The sequence below is a fragment of the Panthera pardus genome, unplaced genomic scaffold (assembly GCF_024362965.1).
Source record: "Panthera pardus isolate Hobbes unplaced genomic scaffold, ASM2436296v1 HiC_scaffold_2, whole genome shotgun sequence".
Lineage (NCBI taxonomy): Eukaryota > Metazoa > Chordata > Mammalia > Carnivora > Felidae > Panthera > Panthera pardus.
The window spans coordinates 144,375,481-144,392,764 of NW_026526765.1; the positions used below are offsets into that span (position 1 = coordinate 144,375,481).

General features: G+C 44.1%; 1 protein-coding gene across 1 annotated transcript; it reads left to right on the forward strand.

Moving 5' to 3' along the window:
• The first annotated feature begins 3,841 nt into the window (after positions 1-3,841).
• Positions 3,842-16,989, forward strand: CDO1 (cysteine dioxygenase type 1). The gene is made up of 5 exons (XM_019469613.2): positions 3,842-4,208; positions 7,705-7,782; positions 9,709-9,863; positions 15,043-15,212; positions 16,236-16,989. Exons 1-5 carry the CDS (start codon positions 4,039-4,041, stop codon positions 16,263-16,265), a joined length of 603 nt encoding a protein of 200 aa, XP_019325158.1. The 5' UTR covers positions 3,842-4,038; the 3' UTR covers positions 16,266-16,989.
• The last annotated feature ends 295 nt before the right edge of the window (positions 16,990-17,284 follow it).

The following is a 17,284-nucleotide window of genomic DNA, read 5'->3' on the forward strand; positions in this document are numbered from 1 at the left end:
GGGCTTGTGCACTTAACTGTTTCCTCTACCTGGAAACTTCCCCCAGACACCTGCAGTCTGACTTCCTTCAGTCCCGGCTGACATACCACTTCATCAAGAAGTGTTCCCCTAAACTCCCCTAAAGTGACAATTCCTCAGCACATCCCACCCTGCTTCTGCCTTATTTTTCTCCATTATATATCTGTGTACATTATGTATCCATTTCTCCCTATATACTATAATATTTGTTGGCAGTGTCTACCTCCCCCCCTCCCAACCTTATTAGAGCATAAGCCCTGTAACGGCAAAGACTTAGTTTTGTGAAGAGTGCCTGGTATATAGCACATGCTTTTAAAAATGTGTTCAATGGATGGATAGACCATTATTTCCAGACCTGTAGTAATTCGTATTCCTTTCTCTGGATATCTACCCTATGTCAATGTCTGAAAATGTGATAATCCTTACCCTTGGCGATGCAAAGTGCAGTGAACCTACATCCCTGGACCTGGGTATTCTACTTATGTTAATAGAGCCTGTAATGGCAATCACTTTCTCCTCCTTCCCCTCCTCCTCCTCCTTTCATCCTCCTCCCCCTCTTCCTCTTTTTTCCTTCTCCTTCTTTCCTCCTCCTCCACCCCCTTGAAGAATTCAGGTGTCCTTTGCAAAGAATCCAAAAATACTTGAAAGAAACAAGTCTCTTGGATTTGAATTCACTACCCCAGGATCCCTAAAGAAAAACTAGCAATTCAGTTGCCCTAGCCAATTACCTATGCTTTTCCTAACTTTGCCATTCCTGCATACACAATGCAATGTGTACTGGGCAGTGAGGGGGATATGAAAATAAAACGTAAACAGAGTCTGTCCTAAAGGTTCTCCCTGTTAAGATGATGCACATAGCAACTGGGATACATGCTCTGACGTAGTTAAGTGCCCTAAAAAAGATACTGATTATTGTACCAGTTCAGGGAGAAATACTACACCTTATTTGAAGGAAGGCATTTGAGCTAAGTCCTTAAGATTTGGACATAGAAACAGTCTTCTAGAATCTAGTCAAAAGGAAAAGCTAAAGCAAAAGAATGGATTGGGTAAGCACCAGAAATAGTCACTAATCCCATTTCACTGGAAGATATATATTGGGGGGGGGGGGGGGAAGAATGGCAAAAGGTGAAAGATGAAAAACGTTATTTAGAACCAAAGGTGTAGAACTTTGAATGCCAGCCTGACAAACCATATGTGTTGGAAATAAGAGTTATTGAAAGTATCTGGGAAACAACATCCTTAGTTGTTGCCTTAGGATAATGAATCTGGTGGCTGTGAAGAAAAGCTTTGACAAGGCATGAGGGGTGGGGGCGGAGCTGGAACTAAGGAATACAGTTTAGGAGGTCAGTACAATTATCCAGCCAAAATTATTCAGCTTGAGCAAGTGCAGTAGCAGTTAAGAATAGAAAAGCAGGAAATCACAAAAGATATGGAGGTACAAAATTTGGCATTGGGTTGAAGGATTTCAGAATGAAGCAAAGAAAGGGTAGGCAGTGGTGGATGTGGCTTTTGAGTCAAGGTAGCCTCACTGCAGAAATAGAAACTCCAGGGGCACCTGTGTGGCTCAGTCGGTTTAAGCATCTGACTCTTGGTTTCGGCTCAGGTTAGGTCTCACGGCTTGAGCCCCACATAGGGCTCTGTGCTGGCAGTGCTGAGCCTGCTTGGGATTCTCTCTCTCCTCTCTCTGCCCCTCCATCACTCTCTATCTCAAAATAAATAAATAAAAACTTAAAAAAAAAAAAAAAGAAGAAGAAGAAAAGAAATAGAAACTCCAGGAGTTGAAAAGCTTGCTTGGAAGGAGTTCCAAATATCTTGCATTTTAGATGCCAAAAGATGTTAAATAGACATTGCTCTCAGTATTTAAAATTAGGGAGATGTGGGAGGCATCCGCACAGAAGTGACCAATGAAATTGTGAGTTTGCGGGAAGGTTTAGAGAAGAGAGGCAATGAATATGAATGTGTGAATATGGGTATATTAGGTAGATTCTAGAAGTCTTTGAAAGTCCAGAAGAAGAGCCAGTGAACGTAGATTAGGATAGCTGAAATGAAGCAATTAAGAGACTCAATAGAAAACACTGACAAGAATAAAAAAAATAATTTTGAATAAACAATAAAAACTGTTCAATGTACTCTGTCCCCAGCTAACCACCTCTCAGCAACATATATCACCAAAGGTTGGGTTCTGGAGTGCCTTCTACCTTTTTTTGAACAATGGGGATTGAACTGTCATTTTTATTTCCTAACAACATTGTTAGAATACTTGCAGTATAATTAGTTTAACCAGGGATGTTTAAAATAAGACCTTATGGGGCACCTCAGTGGCTCTGAAGGTTAAGCTTCAGACTTCTGATCTTTGAGCTGATAGTATGGAGTCTGCTTGGGATTCTCTCTCTCTCTCTCTCTCTCTCGCTCGCTCTCTCTCTCTCTCTCTCTCTCTGCCCCTTACCATCTGGTGCTATCTCTCTCCCTCTCTCTCTCAAAAAATAAACTTAAAAAAAACAAAACTAGACCTTATGGGGCACCTCAGTAGCTCTGAAGGTTAAGCTTCAGACTCCTGATCTCTGAGCTGTTGACATGGAGTCTGTTTGGGATTCTCGCTCTCCCTCTCTCTCTCTCTCTCTCTCTCTCTCTGTGCCCCTCCCCAACTGGTGCTGTCTCTCTCTCTCTCTTTCTCCAAAAATAAACTTACAAAATAAGACCTTAGGCGGCACAAGTAAATTTAAAATAGACACACATACATTGATGCAAAGAGCAGTCTTTCATAAATTTATGCCTTTAATAACACTGAATTTGAACTCTTCCCTGGGTCCATTTATAATGAGAATTAATTTAGACTTGCATTTCTCCCGTCCCTCACATTTATTTTCATTCCTACTCAATTTGTGTTGTTCACAAAGCATGCCAAGTGCCCTGCACAGCACACAGAAAATGTTTCCCTAACCAGTAGGCTCATTCATGCGCACGCCTAGATTTGAGTTTAATAGTATAATTAGAACCCTATAAATTATTGCATTAGGAGCCCGGAAGAGCATTTCTTTCACCATTAATTGACACATCAGGTCTTTGCACCGAATATATATTATCTGAAAGGAAATGTTTGATTTTAAAATCAGACAGGGTTACCTGGCCTTACTTCGTTTCGCTAGTCTTGCTAGAGTCCCGAGTGTCCTTTGTGAAAAATGTACTTTCAGTACAGTACATTTAATTTTTTTTTTTTTTTTTTTTTCAAGAAAGACTTCCATTTTTCCCCCCGCCTAGCCTGGAGCATATTATGGACAGTGTCAATCAACAAAACAGTAGCTCTCCAGCTAGAGAGTGCACTCCATCGTCAACCTTCGCAAGCTCTTCATAACCTCAGCTCTGTTTGGAAGCGAGGGTCGCTTTCCTCCGCCCTCCGCCGGGTCCCCCCAGCGTCCTCCCGATCCCTTCTGTCTACGTCCCAGTGTCGCCAACTACAGCGGCGGAGGGGAGCCTCCCAGAGTAGCTGGGGGCGGAGGGAGGGGGCGCGGGCAGAGGGGCTGGGATGGGCGGACACAAGGCGCCGCGCGGAGGTGGCGGACACCCCGCGCAAAGCCCACCGCAAGTGCGCGGACGCCGAGACGGGGGCTCCCGAGAGCGCTGCGTTGTCGGGGGGCTCGGGGCCGCCTGCGTGGACCTTGTCCGCACGCTCTCGCCGCCTCCGCCCGGCTGCCCAGCTCGCTCCCCGCCTCTCCCCACCCTCCAAGAGCCGTTGGTACAGTCCCGCTGACTCCGAGAGCTTAAAAAGGGCCGGGGCCGCCCAAGCCAGCCGATTTGGTCCTGATTTGTGTGCGCGGCGCGTCTCCTGCGATCCCGGATCCGCCACGCCGCTGGAGGACGTCGGGGGGGGTCTCTTGCCGTCTTGGTGGGGGGCGTTCCTTCGGCTGCGGCGCTCGAGCGTGTGTAGCCGTCCAGCCAGCAGCTAAGGCCCCTCGCCGCCGGCTCCTCGGTTCGCTCAGCTCCCGCACCGGAGAGCCGCGCGCGCCGCCTGCTCGGCGAGGGATGGAGCAGACCGAGGTGCTAAAGCCGCGGACCCTGGCGGATCTGATCCGCATCTTGCACCAGCTTTTCGCCGGCGAGGAGGTCAACGTGGAGGAGGTGCAGGCCGTCATGGAAGCCTACGAGAGCGACCCCGCCGAATGGGCAGTGTACGCCAAGTTCGACCAGTACAGGTGAGCGCGCCCTAGCCCTGGCCGCGGGAGCCCCGGCGCGGGATCCGGGTCCGAAGAGGGATCCGAGGGCGCAGCGGAGGAGGGGTCTGGCCGCTCCGGGCCCGCCGCTCGTCAGCCTTTCCCGCACCCCCCGCGCTACGCCTGCTCGCCCGCGGCTCGGCGCTTTGGGCCAAACGTGGATCATCCCCGCCTGGCCGGAGACTGCGGCAGGCTCCGGGTGCGGAGGCCACCGCGCGGCCGCAAAGGGTTTTGTCCTCTTCGTGCCGGTGCACCGCCTTCTCCGGGCCCCGGGAGCACTGCCCTGCCCTCCGGCGCAGTCGCTCGCCCCGGCCGCCGCGGCGCGGGGTGGGGGGACCCCCGGTGGCCCCAAGCACTCATTCTCCGCCGGGCCCGCCGCCCGGGGGGGACCGACTGGCCGGAATGTCGGAGCGTGCCCCCGGGAGGCAGGGGTGGCGGCTGGAGGACTCGATTCCCCCCCGCCAGTTCTCCATCACTCGATCGCCTGCAGCCAGGCACCTGCCAACGCGCATTTTTTTTTTTTTTGGCCGATATTAAAATAGCGTCGTGGGGTTCCCAGCTGCTGCTGTTTTTCAACTTGTGCCGCCCCTCCCAAACCCATTTAACTTCCCGGACTGCGGGTTTGTTTCAACCCACGATCAGGGGTGTGCGTTGAAGGGCTGCTTCTGTTTGAGCCCTCCCAAGCAGTTGTGCTTTCTCGAATCCTCAGTTCTGAGGCCCTCTGGAATGTCAGTTGAAGACCGCTGCCTTTGCCACATGTGATGGAGCGAGGGGGCCCGTGGCAGCCCTCGCTTGGTGGTACCAATACAAATGAATCTCCCTACCAGTCGTCCGGGGCCAGAAGTAAACCTGAATCACCCTGAAGGGTGAGGGTTTCTTTGCCGACGGGCAGCTCGCGATTCAGTCTTTATGGTTAGTCGGGCTGAGGGTAGGGAGAGGAGGATCCCTGAAAGATCAGAATAAACCGAGATTGTGTTCCTTGGGAACAGTTTTTGTTAGTCCCCTCACCTAAACATAGGTGTTTGTCAGCAAGGGCAGTTTCCTCTGCATTTTAGGGCTTGAAATAAAAATGTGAAGCCTTTGTAAGATCCCATTGGCTGCTTGCAGTGGCTCCAGGAAATTCCTTCGGTTCCTATCCTGAAGTGGTTGCCAGTAAAGCTACCGGAGGCCACTTTTTAATTTTGCCACCAGCTCCAAGTAAGCAAGGGCTTATTATGGCCCAGATACTCCTTACCTTATGCTTGTATTAACTCATGCACCTCATGACAGCCCTGTGAGATAGGTACAATTTCTTACCCTTTTTTTTTTTTTTTTTTTTTTTACAGATGATGAGTGGTAGGCATTAATAAAAAGGTTGGATTACCTGCGTCAGGTCATACTTCTATCAGGTAGCAGCTCCAGGATTCAAATTAACCTTGTCCCACAGCCCAGAGCCCTTCCTCCAAACAACTACTAAACTTACTGCAGACAGATGATGTGGTAATAGTTTGCTTTCAAGGTAGATTATTGATCAAGTGAAATTCATCAACCAGGGTAGGCTGAGGGCTCTTTATCTATAGAACAATGCCATTTCCCCAGGCTTTGAGTTCATCTTGACTGAAAAGCTCTAATTAAATCACTTGAGATGCAAGCATTTGGATTGATCTATTGCATGGGTATGCGGGGCGCAACTAATGAAGATAAATGGGTGGGCATTTGGAGAAAGGTGGGAGAGCAGAAATCATTTGGGCAGTATTTGTGTGTGTGTGGAATAGGTATCCTAGCACTGCAAAGGATTCTGATCTCTGACCTTGGGAAGGCCAGTACAGAAGAACCAGAACAGAATATGTTCCAGTGTGGGGCGCCTGGGTGGCTCAGGGGGTTAGCACTGGACTTCTGCTCGGGTCATGGGTTCATGTCAGTTCGTAGGTTCACGTCAAGCTCTGTGCTGACAGCTCAGAGCCTGGAGCCTGCTTCAGTTTTCTGTGTCTCCCTCTCTGTCTGCCCCTCCCCCTGTTGGCGCTGTGGTCTCTCTCTCTCTCTCAAAAATAAACACTACAAAAAAAAAATTAAGAATATATTCTAGTGTGAGCCAGACAGTAATTTCTCTGGGAACAGTCCCAGAGAAGCAAGAGGGGGGCCCCTAAGACTGGTAGAGGGAGAAAGAGTCTGTGTGTGTGTGTGTGTGTGTGTGTGTGTGTGTGTGTGTGAAACAAAATGTAGTTTATTGTGAATTAAAGGCTGTGTGCACAGCCTCTTGGTAGGTCCTCAAGGGCTACAAATTTAGGATGACTGACATCTGAATAGCACTTACTAATCCACTCTCTCCCTCTGCCAGTACCTGGCTTCCTGCCTTGCTGGAAGAAAGGGGAGGAAGGAGCATTAGGGACATAAGTGAACAGATGACTCTGTGATCAAACAGTACCCCAAATATGGGGTAAAGATTCCTTCTCTAAAAAAGATAAATCTAAATTAAATAATTAAATAAATAAATAAATAAATAAATCTAAATGAATGTCATAATTATCAAACGTTACTAATTAGATGTTATGGGTGATACCCCCCCCCCCCTTTTTTTTTTAAATGTTTATTTACTTTTGAGAAACTGAGACAGCATGAGCAGGGGAGGGGCAGAGAGAGAGAGAGGGAGACAGAATCGGAAGCAGGCTCCAGGCTCTGAGGCTGTCAGCCCAGAGCCCCGCCCGGGCTTGAGCTCCTGGGAGGGCAAGATCATGACCTAATGCAGAAGTCGTGGCTTAACTGACTGACCCACCCACGCCACCCCTGGATGGTACCCCTTTGATCCATAGAAACTTGAAAGTGGGTTGTTGTGTTTTTGTTTTTTGTTTTTTTTTTCCCTGATGATGGGCTTGTGGTGGTTTTGATTTGGGATTTTTTTGAGGGGGCCAGTTGCTGGCTTCTCCTGGAAAAGTTTTAGGGTGTTACTTACTATGCTCATGTAAATTTCCTTTGTTGTATACTTAAATCAATCCCCACCCTATTTGTGGAGGACTTTAAATCATGAGTGCTTTTGAATGTGGTTTGTGTTTGTGTCTGGGCTATAGCAAAAATTATGGAGAATTCTAAAAACAGCTGTGTAATGAAACCTTGTTTTCTTATGGTTTAGCTTACAAGAGAAAAAAGAAAGCAATAGCAACTTTTTTGCATATACAGCAGCAATGCACTCTGCAAATACCTCTGTGAGAAACTGACTCTTTATCAGCTCCAGGCTGTCATGTGGAGAATCAAAGAATTTCCTTTTTTTCCCCGTTATCTTTTTTGTGCCTTTAATTAAAACGGAACATCTATAAACATGGTGGTTCAAAATACAAAAAATGTCCAAAATGTTGAACTAGTGAAAAATTATTTGTTTTCATTTGAAGTTGTTTGGAGGAGGAAATGTTAGCATTTGTCAACCAGCCATACTTTGTGACACACTTCTTTTTCCCAGTGCATATTTCATCAACCAGATTCAAACTTCTGAATACCTTCCTTTTAGGTATACCCGAAATCTTGTGGATGAAGGAAATGGAAAATTTAATCTAATGATTCTCTGTTGGGGTGAAGGACATGGCAGGTAATACAATTATTCATTTGCAGATACTTATTAATTCTCTGTTCCATCGTAAGGAAAGTACAGTGCCAAAATGGTCACAGGTCTTGGGAGCACTAACACATCTCATGTTACAATTATTTTGTTTACAACGTCCCAACAAAAATTCTTACGGGAATTAGGGTCAGGGAGTTAGGCATACACCCTGGGTGTCAAAACCAGCCCCCCAAAAATGAGTAGTAAATCAAAGGATGTATGTAACCAGTTTAACTTCATCTCTGTCTTCTGTGGAGTTAAGTATATATGGAATTTTGCTGAAACTTGACCTTTGTGGTGCTTTGAGATATGCAATCAATTGCAGGACCAAAGACCAAAGTGTCCACATCTGGACCTAGAAAAGCAGTTCACCAGTTCAGAAAATTTCTTTCTGCGTCAAGTTAATTGTTGACTGTTAATTTTTTAGTTTTCTTTTTAATTTTTTATGTAGAGGGTAAGGCAGCTTAAACTAATTCCAATTCTTTGAAACTTGGTTCCTTCATTGGTCTTTAGTTGATACATTTGTGAGTTGCTATTCTCTGTAAAACAGATCCTTCTCAGGCTTTTGAGAATGGTACAAAAATTGCAGACCCATTTTTGATGGGAGAAAGAAAACCTGAATTTATGAGATTTGGGGGCGAGTCAGGTCTATCTCGAGGACATTTATTTACTCCTATGGAATGGAGTTGGTTGCATCCATTCTTTCAATATATTTTGAAAGTAGATTATATGTCGAAAGTGGGACTAGACTCTGTGGGTTTAGGAAATGAGTTCTTACAGTTTTATGAATTCTTACAGTTTAATGGATTCAACATAGGCATTAAATGCTAATGACATATATGGCTTCCTATCTTTTAATCAACCCTATGGCTAATGCTACTTATTAAACTGAAATACCGTTTACGATTACATGAATAAATATTTCCTGCAAATCCAATGTCCTTTCTTTCTCCCTCCGTTATTGGGAGTTAATCACAGGTGGAATACTTTAAACCTACAAAATGTTAACATTATTACAGTATAACTTCTGGGTGTTAACATCCATATACATATCTTTTGTCCCTCGAAGGAAAAGAGAGAAAAGGCCTGGGGTGAGAAAAAAAACACTATATGTTACATGATCTTACAAGTGAGACACAGTTATTGTAGATAATTATCTTTATTCTTTCCAGATTTTCCCTAATGTAATTGTATAATCAAGTTGTAGCCCAGCTTAACCAAGTTATTAAAAGCTATGTCTTGGAGAAGATAAAAATGCCATATGTACATTGATATGAAAGCCATAGTACAGTAAAACCTTGGTTTGTGAATATAATTCATTTTGGAAACATGTGTATAATCCAAAGCACTTGTATATCACAGACAATTTCAAGAACCATTGGCTCAGTTGTGATCATGTGGTATGTACTGCAAGACATTTCTTGTTTATCAGGTTAAAATTTATTAGAAATGTTCACTCGTTGGGTCGCCTGGGTGGCTCAGTCGGTTAAGCGTCTGACTTCAGGCTCACGTCATGATCTCACGGTTCAAGACTTGAGCCCTGCGTCAGGCTCTGTGCTGACAGCTCAGAACCTGGAGCCTGCTTCATATTCTGTGTCTCCTTCTCTCTCTGCCCCTTCCCCACTCACACTGTGTCTCTCTCTGGCTCTCAAAAATAAACATTAAAAAAGAAAAATGTTCGCTCATCTTGCAGAGCACTCCTAGAACAAGTTCCTTGCAATCCAAGGTTTTACTGTATCTTATATGTCGCCCTGAACAATGTTAATTATAAATTGATGACCTTTACAAATACAGCTGAAGTGATTTGTGACCTGTCCTCATGATAGGATGTGGCGGGAAGCTCTGGGCAGACTTACTGCACGCGTGGGGCCTGGACCATTTACTGAGCTCAGTTGTCTCTTTGTGTATATATAGCAGCATCCATGATCACACTGACTCCCACTGCTTTCTGAAGATGCTGCAGGGAAATCTAAAGGAGACATTATTTGCCTGGCCTGACAAAAAATCCAACGAGATGATCAAGAAGTCTGAAAGAATCTTGAGAGAAAACCAGTGTGCCTACATCAACGGTAGCATCCAACACCTTTCTTTCTTTAAGGGCGAGCGGGAAAAGCCTTGAACCCCCATCTGCAATATTGCTTACTTGTACATGTACGGCCGAATTTGGATCATGGAGTCGTGACTTCAGATACTTGGAAAATGGCCTAAAAAGCAGTTGGTTTTGTTTTTAAAGTTTTGCGTCTGAATTGGAATCACTTATTCAAAATATATGCACGTAGATTAGTGTCCACTGAAAAGGCATTTCCTGCCAAGTCTTAGGACAGTTAGAATCGAATATGAATTTACAAAAGTAGATTGTTTTAATAAGGGAGTGAGGCTATGTGGAAAATATATTAGTCTTTGTGTTAGAAACATTCTGGAAACAATTAGAAATGTGAGCTATAGTCCTTGTTTATAAAATGTATACAGCATACTTAAGAGTATTCTCAAGGGAGCTTTTACAAAGCACGTTATTTAGCAGTGATTTCTAGCTCTCTAACCAAGAATTCATTCTTTTTCCTAAAGGTGATTGGCAGAGCCAAATGCTTTTCAAGAACAGTCTGTGATTAACATCTGTATTTTTTTTTTAAATGTTGTTTATTTATTTATTTTGAGAGAGAGAGAGAAGAGACTGCGAGCGGAGGGTGGGGGTGTGGACAGAGAGAGAAGGAGACACAGAGTCCAAAGCAGGCTCCAGGCGCTGAGCTGTCAGCACAAAGCCTGACGCGGGGTGGAACTCACAAACTGCGAGATCACGACCTGAGCCGAGTTCGGACATTTAACTGACTGAGCCACGCAGGTGCCCCTAACATCGTATTTCTAAAGAGGATAGTAACTTTCCAAATAGCCTGTTAATGATTATAGGAGATCATTTTTAATTCCCATTTAATAGATGAGATTGCCAACACATCGGAAGAATAAGTAATGCAGCCAAGGTCCCTCAGCTCTTAGTGCAAGTCAGGATTTGAACTCAAGCCATTCGATTCCAAAGACCATACTCTTAATTGGGATACTATACCAATGATGTAAAATATTGCAGAGATTTTCTGGTCATGCAGCTGCTTCTTGTATCTTTTGTTGTTTTTTTTTTTTAAGTTTATTTATTTATTTTGAGAGAAGGAGAGAGAGAATCCCAAGCACTGACAGCGCAGAGCCTGTTGTGGGGCTCGAACTCACAAACGGTGAAACTGTGACCTGAGCCAAAACCAGGAGTCTGTGGCTTAACCAACTGAGCCACCCAGGCGCCTCGTTTCTTATATCTTAAAGTCCCATTTTGGCTTTAATACTTGGCCTGAATTTGTTCATTAGTTTAAGAATGCAAGCCAGTTACAAAGGTCAGATTGTATGGGAACTTTTCTCTCCCATTCACAAAACACAGAGATGTTCGTTTCTTAGGTGACAGGAAGCTTTTATTTGAGGCTTGCTGTATGTATAAGGCACACCAGATTTCCAAGAGCGATTTTGTTGCCTCTATCACTCACAATAAAGCCCAGAGCCTTTCAGAATAAATACTTTCAGCTGGAGTCACAGAGTCTACAAAACTAGATTAGATCTTAAAGAATAAGTAAGCTTTTTTCAAGGGTCCTTGATGCAGAACCTACCAGAGCCAAGCAGTGAGTGACGCAGGGCAGGAATAAGGCTGGGGTACTGGTGTGTGCAAGCCACACTGTCCAAGGGGCAGTGACCGCCGTCGTTTCCAGCCCTTTGTTCTGATTTCTTTTTCCACCAAAGTGGGAAATTCCCATTTTTATGGGAAATGTTGCCAATTGGTAAAATATTGGGTGGGATAAGCTGAATGGGTCTGTGGATGAATTTCCCGTAAGAGCAAAGGCCTCAAAAATTCAACCTTTGATTTTTACAGACGCAGGAGAAGGGGTGCAGGTGAATAGTGGTCAGCGGGAAGGATGTTTCCTGCACAGGAAACAGTGTGAGGGCAGGGGAGGCACAATGATTGCAAAGAATGGTCTTGCCAGAGGGAAGAAGGGACAGTGGGCTTGGACAGGAGTAGTAGGAGAGTAAAGTGAGATCAGGGCCTGGGCCTCCCACAACCTGCTGATGTAAGAGCCTGCTTTGGTCAGTAGAATTCTGTCAGGAGTGTCTTGATGGGTTCCGTAGCAGTATGCAACACAGGGTGGAGGAAAGAGAAAACTGGGACAAGGAGACCAAATTACTTATCGTAAAGACACATGGTAGACATGTCTGGCGTCCATAACTACCACCAACAAAGATTCAAGGTTATTGTGAAAGATGGTACCCCATGGGCATAAAGGAAAGGAGGCAGAGGCGGATGGATGGACAGACAGATGGATGGATGGATGGATGGATGGATGGATGGATGGATGGATGCTGGGATTGTTAACAATAGGTATTAGACAGGAGTTTCCAGGGTTTCTCTAAAGGATGGTGGCTAGCATTTGTGGGGTCTGTGCTTGCAGGGTTGTACGGCTTGCATTGGGTAGCATACGCATGTGCACCTGGAGAAACAAATGATAATTTGCATAAGGGACAGTCATTCCTTAAGAAGGTGGAACTTGTGTTCAAGATTGTTCTTAAGCCAGCGTCTTATGAGCAGTAAGCTATAGAACCAAAGAGGTTGCACCTGTGAGAATTATGTCCCATTTTTGGAAGTGAGGAAAACTGCTGAAGATCCCAGAAGTTGTGAGTTGGGGGAAGGCGGTCTTGGCTATTATCTGGCCGGGAGGAGAACTTCAGTCTTCCGCTTAAAGGCTTTTCTGTTCTCTCTCGCAAGCTCGTGGAGCCAGATCATGAATCACAAATCATAAAAAAGGCACCAAATTGGGTGCCTACATTAATGACACAAATTACCCTGAATTCCTTCCTTGATTATTCTTTAAACTCTATCCTAACTATAAATTTCTTCTCAACATATTTTTAAATTGTTTTTGTCTTTTCTTTCTCCTTCCTTCCTTTTCTCCTTCCTTCCTTCCTACCTTCCTTCCTCTCCCCCAGGGCCCCTAGACTTGCTTCAGTTTGAATTGGTTTGTTTCGAGCCAGGGCTCAGCTGTCATCCTGGAGTACCTTCACATCATTCAGTCTTTCCCTCTGTTTCCTCCTTTTGCTGATACCCTTATTTCCTGATATGCTGTCTGCTTCCTTCTTGGTTCGTGCCCTTATTTTGGTGGAACATCTCCTCAATCTCATCTCCCTTGGTGAGAAAGGGTTCGTGGAAAGTAAATTTCTGAGACCTCATTCACCTGAAAGTCTCTATAGTCCATCGTTACAACATGATTGATATGGAATTAGGGCCTAGAATCTTCTCCCAGAACTATGAAAGGTAATCCCTTGACTTTCAGTTTCCAGTCATCTTTGTGAAAGCCTGCTGCCACTCTGATTCTTAAATCGTTCTATGAAACTATTTTTTTCTTTCCAAAAACTTTGGGATCTTCTCTTTTGGTATCTTTTCCTGTCCCGAGCATTACAGTCATGTCCCTTGTTTCACGACTCTCAGTCATTGTGTTGGGTACTCCGTGGGTTCTTTCATTCTGAAAACCTCTGTCCTTCTAATCCAGGAAATATTTTCAGGTTATTTCTTTGGGGTTTGGTTTCGTTCTATTTCTGAAACTCCTGTTGCTCAGTTAGGAAACCTCCTGAACTGGTTGTCTGATTTTTTAAAGTCTTCTCCTGAGTAGTGTTTGTTCAGGTTGTTTTTTGGGAGGTTTGCTCTGGCCCTTTTTAATACTAGAGATCTTTTTGTTGTTGTTTTTGAACATTTTAAATTAATTTCTGAGAGACAGAGAGCAAACGGGGGAGGGGCAGAGGGAGAGGAGGACAGAGAATCTGAAGCACCTTCAGGCTCTGAGCTGTTTTTAGCATAGAGCCCGACATGCAGAGCTCAGACTCATGAACTCTGAGATCATGACCTGAGTGGAAGTTGGATGCTTAACCCACTAAGCCACCCACGTGCTCCAATACTAGAGATCTTGCCCAAATATCTAGGGGCCTTGGCTGTGGGCTAATATTTGAAAACCAGGGACAAAAAAAAAAAAGTTAACTGATAGCTCTGAACACAAGAATGGTGTCTGTCAACTGGCCTTCACTCTAGAATAATCTGGCAGAGCTTTTTCCTTGAGGAACAGCCAATGGCAGTGTTTTAAGAGCTTTATTCTGGAGCCATTCAGATTCTCTGAGAAGCTCCTTCGAATTTCCACCCTCCACCTGCTGAGAAAACAATCCTGTCTGGCAGCATTCCTGCAGCTAGGTGGTGAAGAAAGCAGGGATCTCACCATTCAGTATGTTAAGTCACTTGTTTTTCACCTGGTATTCACCAGTCCTGAGTTCATGTATTCTACTCCTTCTAGACTAGAGATCTCAGACTTATACTCTGGGGAATGGGGGAAAAGTGGTAAAAGACATCAGAGCCTCTACTTAAATAGGCTTTTCAACCAGGTCTTGAATTTTTAGCCCTGCCTTCATCCTCATTTCCAGAAGTATCTGTGCTGCCAGTCCCTAAGCTTTTGAGACAGATACAGATTCAGATACAGATATTATATATTTATGTATACATATTTATGATATCAAGATATAAGTGAGGTTATGGGGCGCCTGGGTGGCTCAGTCGATTAAGCATCCAACTTCAGGTCATGATCTCGCAGTCCATGAGTTCAAGCCCCTCGTCGGGCTCTGTGCTGACAGCTCAGCGCCTGGAGCCTGCTTCGGATTCTGTGTCTCCCTCTCTGTCCCCTTCCCCACTCATGCTCTGTCTCTCTCAAAAATGAAAAAAACTCTTTTTAAAGATAACAGTGAGGTTCATTTACATATATATATTGTGTGTATATGGATATGTAGATATATAGATATAGATATGATACCAGGATAGAAGTCAGGTTAATTTTTGGCTCTCCCCATGGGTAGCTAAGGATTTCTCTTTCTGTCCTTGGTAAAGCTATTCATGTTCTTTCAAGCTCTCAAACTTTTATTGATGCTTTATCTTGTCTGTCTCTTTTTTTTTTTTTTTTTGTCTTTGTGGATTGATGCCTTTTTAAAATTCTTCAGGTGTAATTGTAGAGGGGTTTCAGGAAAGTAGAGTACATGTCACTTATTATCTTAAACTGGAAAGTCCCTAGTGAGTAATTTCTGTTAATTCCAGCCTTATCGAATTGATTTACGGTCTTAGGAGGATGACAGATTTTCACCTGCACCTGTCATTTAAGCTCCTTCATCTGCTTTTCCTTCTTGGGTATTGTATAGATTCCATTGGTTTACATCGAGTAGAGAATATCAGCCATACAGAGCCTGCCGTCAGCCTTCACTTGTACAGCCCGCCTTTTGATACATGCCACGCCTTTGATCAAAGAACAGGACATAAAAACAAAGTCACCATGACATTCCACAGCAAATTTGGAATCAGGATTCCATTTGTAAGTATAATTCCTCTCTTCTCGGCTTAAGTGCTTTGTCTGTTGGCAACATTACACACTGTATGCGTTGCTTGTTCTAGATATTGTTCGTATGTCTTGCTGTAAGTAAGTTTTCTCAAAGTGAAGAATGAGATGAACCTTAACTTGGTGCAAAGGCCCCTGACATCCTAATTCTTTTCTTCTTTGGAGATGACATGACAATGTTTTCAGTTTATTTAAAATAACGTAGATTTGGGGCACCTGCGTGGCTCAGCCAGTTAAGCATCCCACTTGGCTCAGGTCATGATCTCACAGTTCAGGACTTCGAGCCCTATGTTGGGCTCTATGCTGACAGCTCAGAGCCTGGAGCCTGCCTCGGATTCTTTGTCTCCCTGTCTGCCCCTCCCTTGCTCCCACGCTGTCTCTCTCTCAAAAATAAATAAATATAAAAAACATTTTTAATAAATTAATTAAATAAAATAATGTAAATTAGATGCAAAGAATTATTTACTGAGAAATTTAAAAATGTAAGCTCACTACTAAAGAAAATGTTTTTTCAGAGTGCCTGGGTGGCTCAGTCGGTGAAACATCTGACTCTTGATTTTGGCTCAGGTCATGATCTCGTGGTCTTGAGATCAAGCCCTGCATCGAGCTCCACGCTGAGCGGGGAACCTGCTTGGGGTTCTCTCTCCCTCTCCCTGTGCCCCTCCCCTGCTCACGCATGCAGCGCTCTCTCAAAAAAAAGAAAGTCCAGGAATGTCCAGAAATAGACAATGCGTGAAAATCCAATACTGGAAGCCATCCTTACAAATCTTAAAGCACAGCCTTGGAGGGAAACAAGGGCAGAAATTTCTCAGGTGATTGCCCCGCTTGGTTTTCTGCATTCTGATCCCCAAGAGATAGTCTTATCACAGGAATGAAACTACAGGGCTCCACTGCCAAAGCCAAGTTTACGTACGCTGCTAAAAAAACAGGACTCCTTAGGAACAAGCCGAAAAGGTCTTGTGTAAAAGATTCTTACACAACTTTCTTTCTTTCTTACAGACAGTTTCAGGATCCCTGGAGAACAACTAAGAAGCACCAAATCCTCTAAGGTTTTACTCTAAGGTCTGCTAAAAGTTTTGCCTTGGACAGGGAGGCCTCCCCACCATCTGCTGTCCAACAATACACGTTTTACAAAGCCAATACCTAGATCTACTACAAAGCAGACGCTAATTGTAAGGCATTGAGCAAGCAAATAGTGCCCTGAGCTACTGCAGAAGAAAAATCCCACTAAAGAGAAAATAAGCATCGTAATTGTAAGGGCCAAATCAAGTACTCTCTTGGTTTTATCCTCTAAATTCAGGGGAACCACGGTGGGAATGTCAATGAAGGATGCTTTTGGAAACGCTTTGGTCCCTGAACTGTAATTAGCAATAAATAAAAACAAGAAACCACAGATGTCAAATGCTCGCCTTGCTACTTGGAGGACTAAATGTAGATGCCTTTAGTATCCTTTGTATGTTCTTAATATTTGCAGAGAAATTTTTGGATCTATGGATTTTATTTTTTCAGTCTTACTTTACAAATTCTTGTCCTATACGTAGTAAGGTATTGTAGACAGAGAAAAACGTAAGGAACTTTGTCATTTGGTAACGAAAGGAAGGACAGAAGGTTTAGAAAAGTACACATACCCAAACACAAACCAGACCAAAAAATATTAAACTCCTGTCTAAACGTGCGCAGCGGTCATAGTCAAAGACTTTGTACTGCTCCTGAAATCGCCAAATAATTTTAATAAAACTGGATTTGAATACAATTCAGTGTTGTCTTTCTGTTTAACTTGATAAGCATTTCCTACAATTCATACTTTCTTAGATTTACATGAAGTACCAAAAGCACGACAAAAGATACTTTGATGGGGGTGCCTGGGTGGCCCAGTCAGTTAAGGGTCCGACTCTTGATTTCAGCTCAGGTCATGATCTCATGGTTCGTGAGTTGGAGTCCCATGTCAGGCTCTGCACTGACAGTGTGGAACCTGCTTGAGATTCATTCTCTCTCTCCCTCTCCTCTCTCTGTCTCTCCCCTTCTGCCCAGGTCGTGTATTCTCTCGC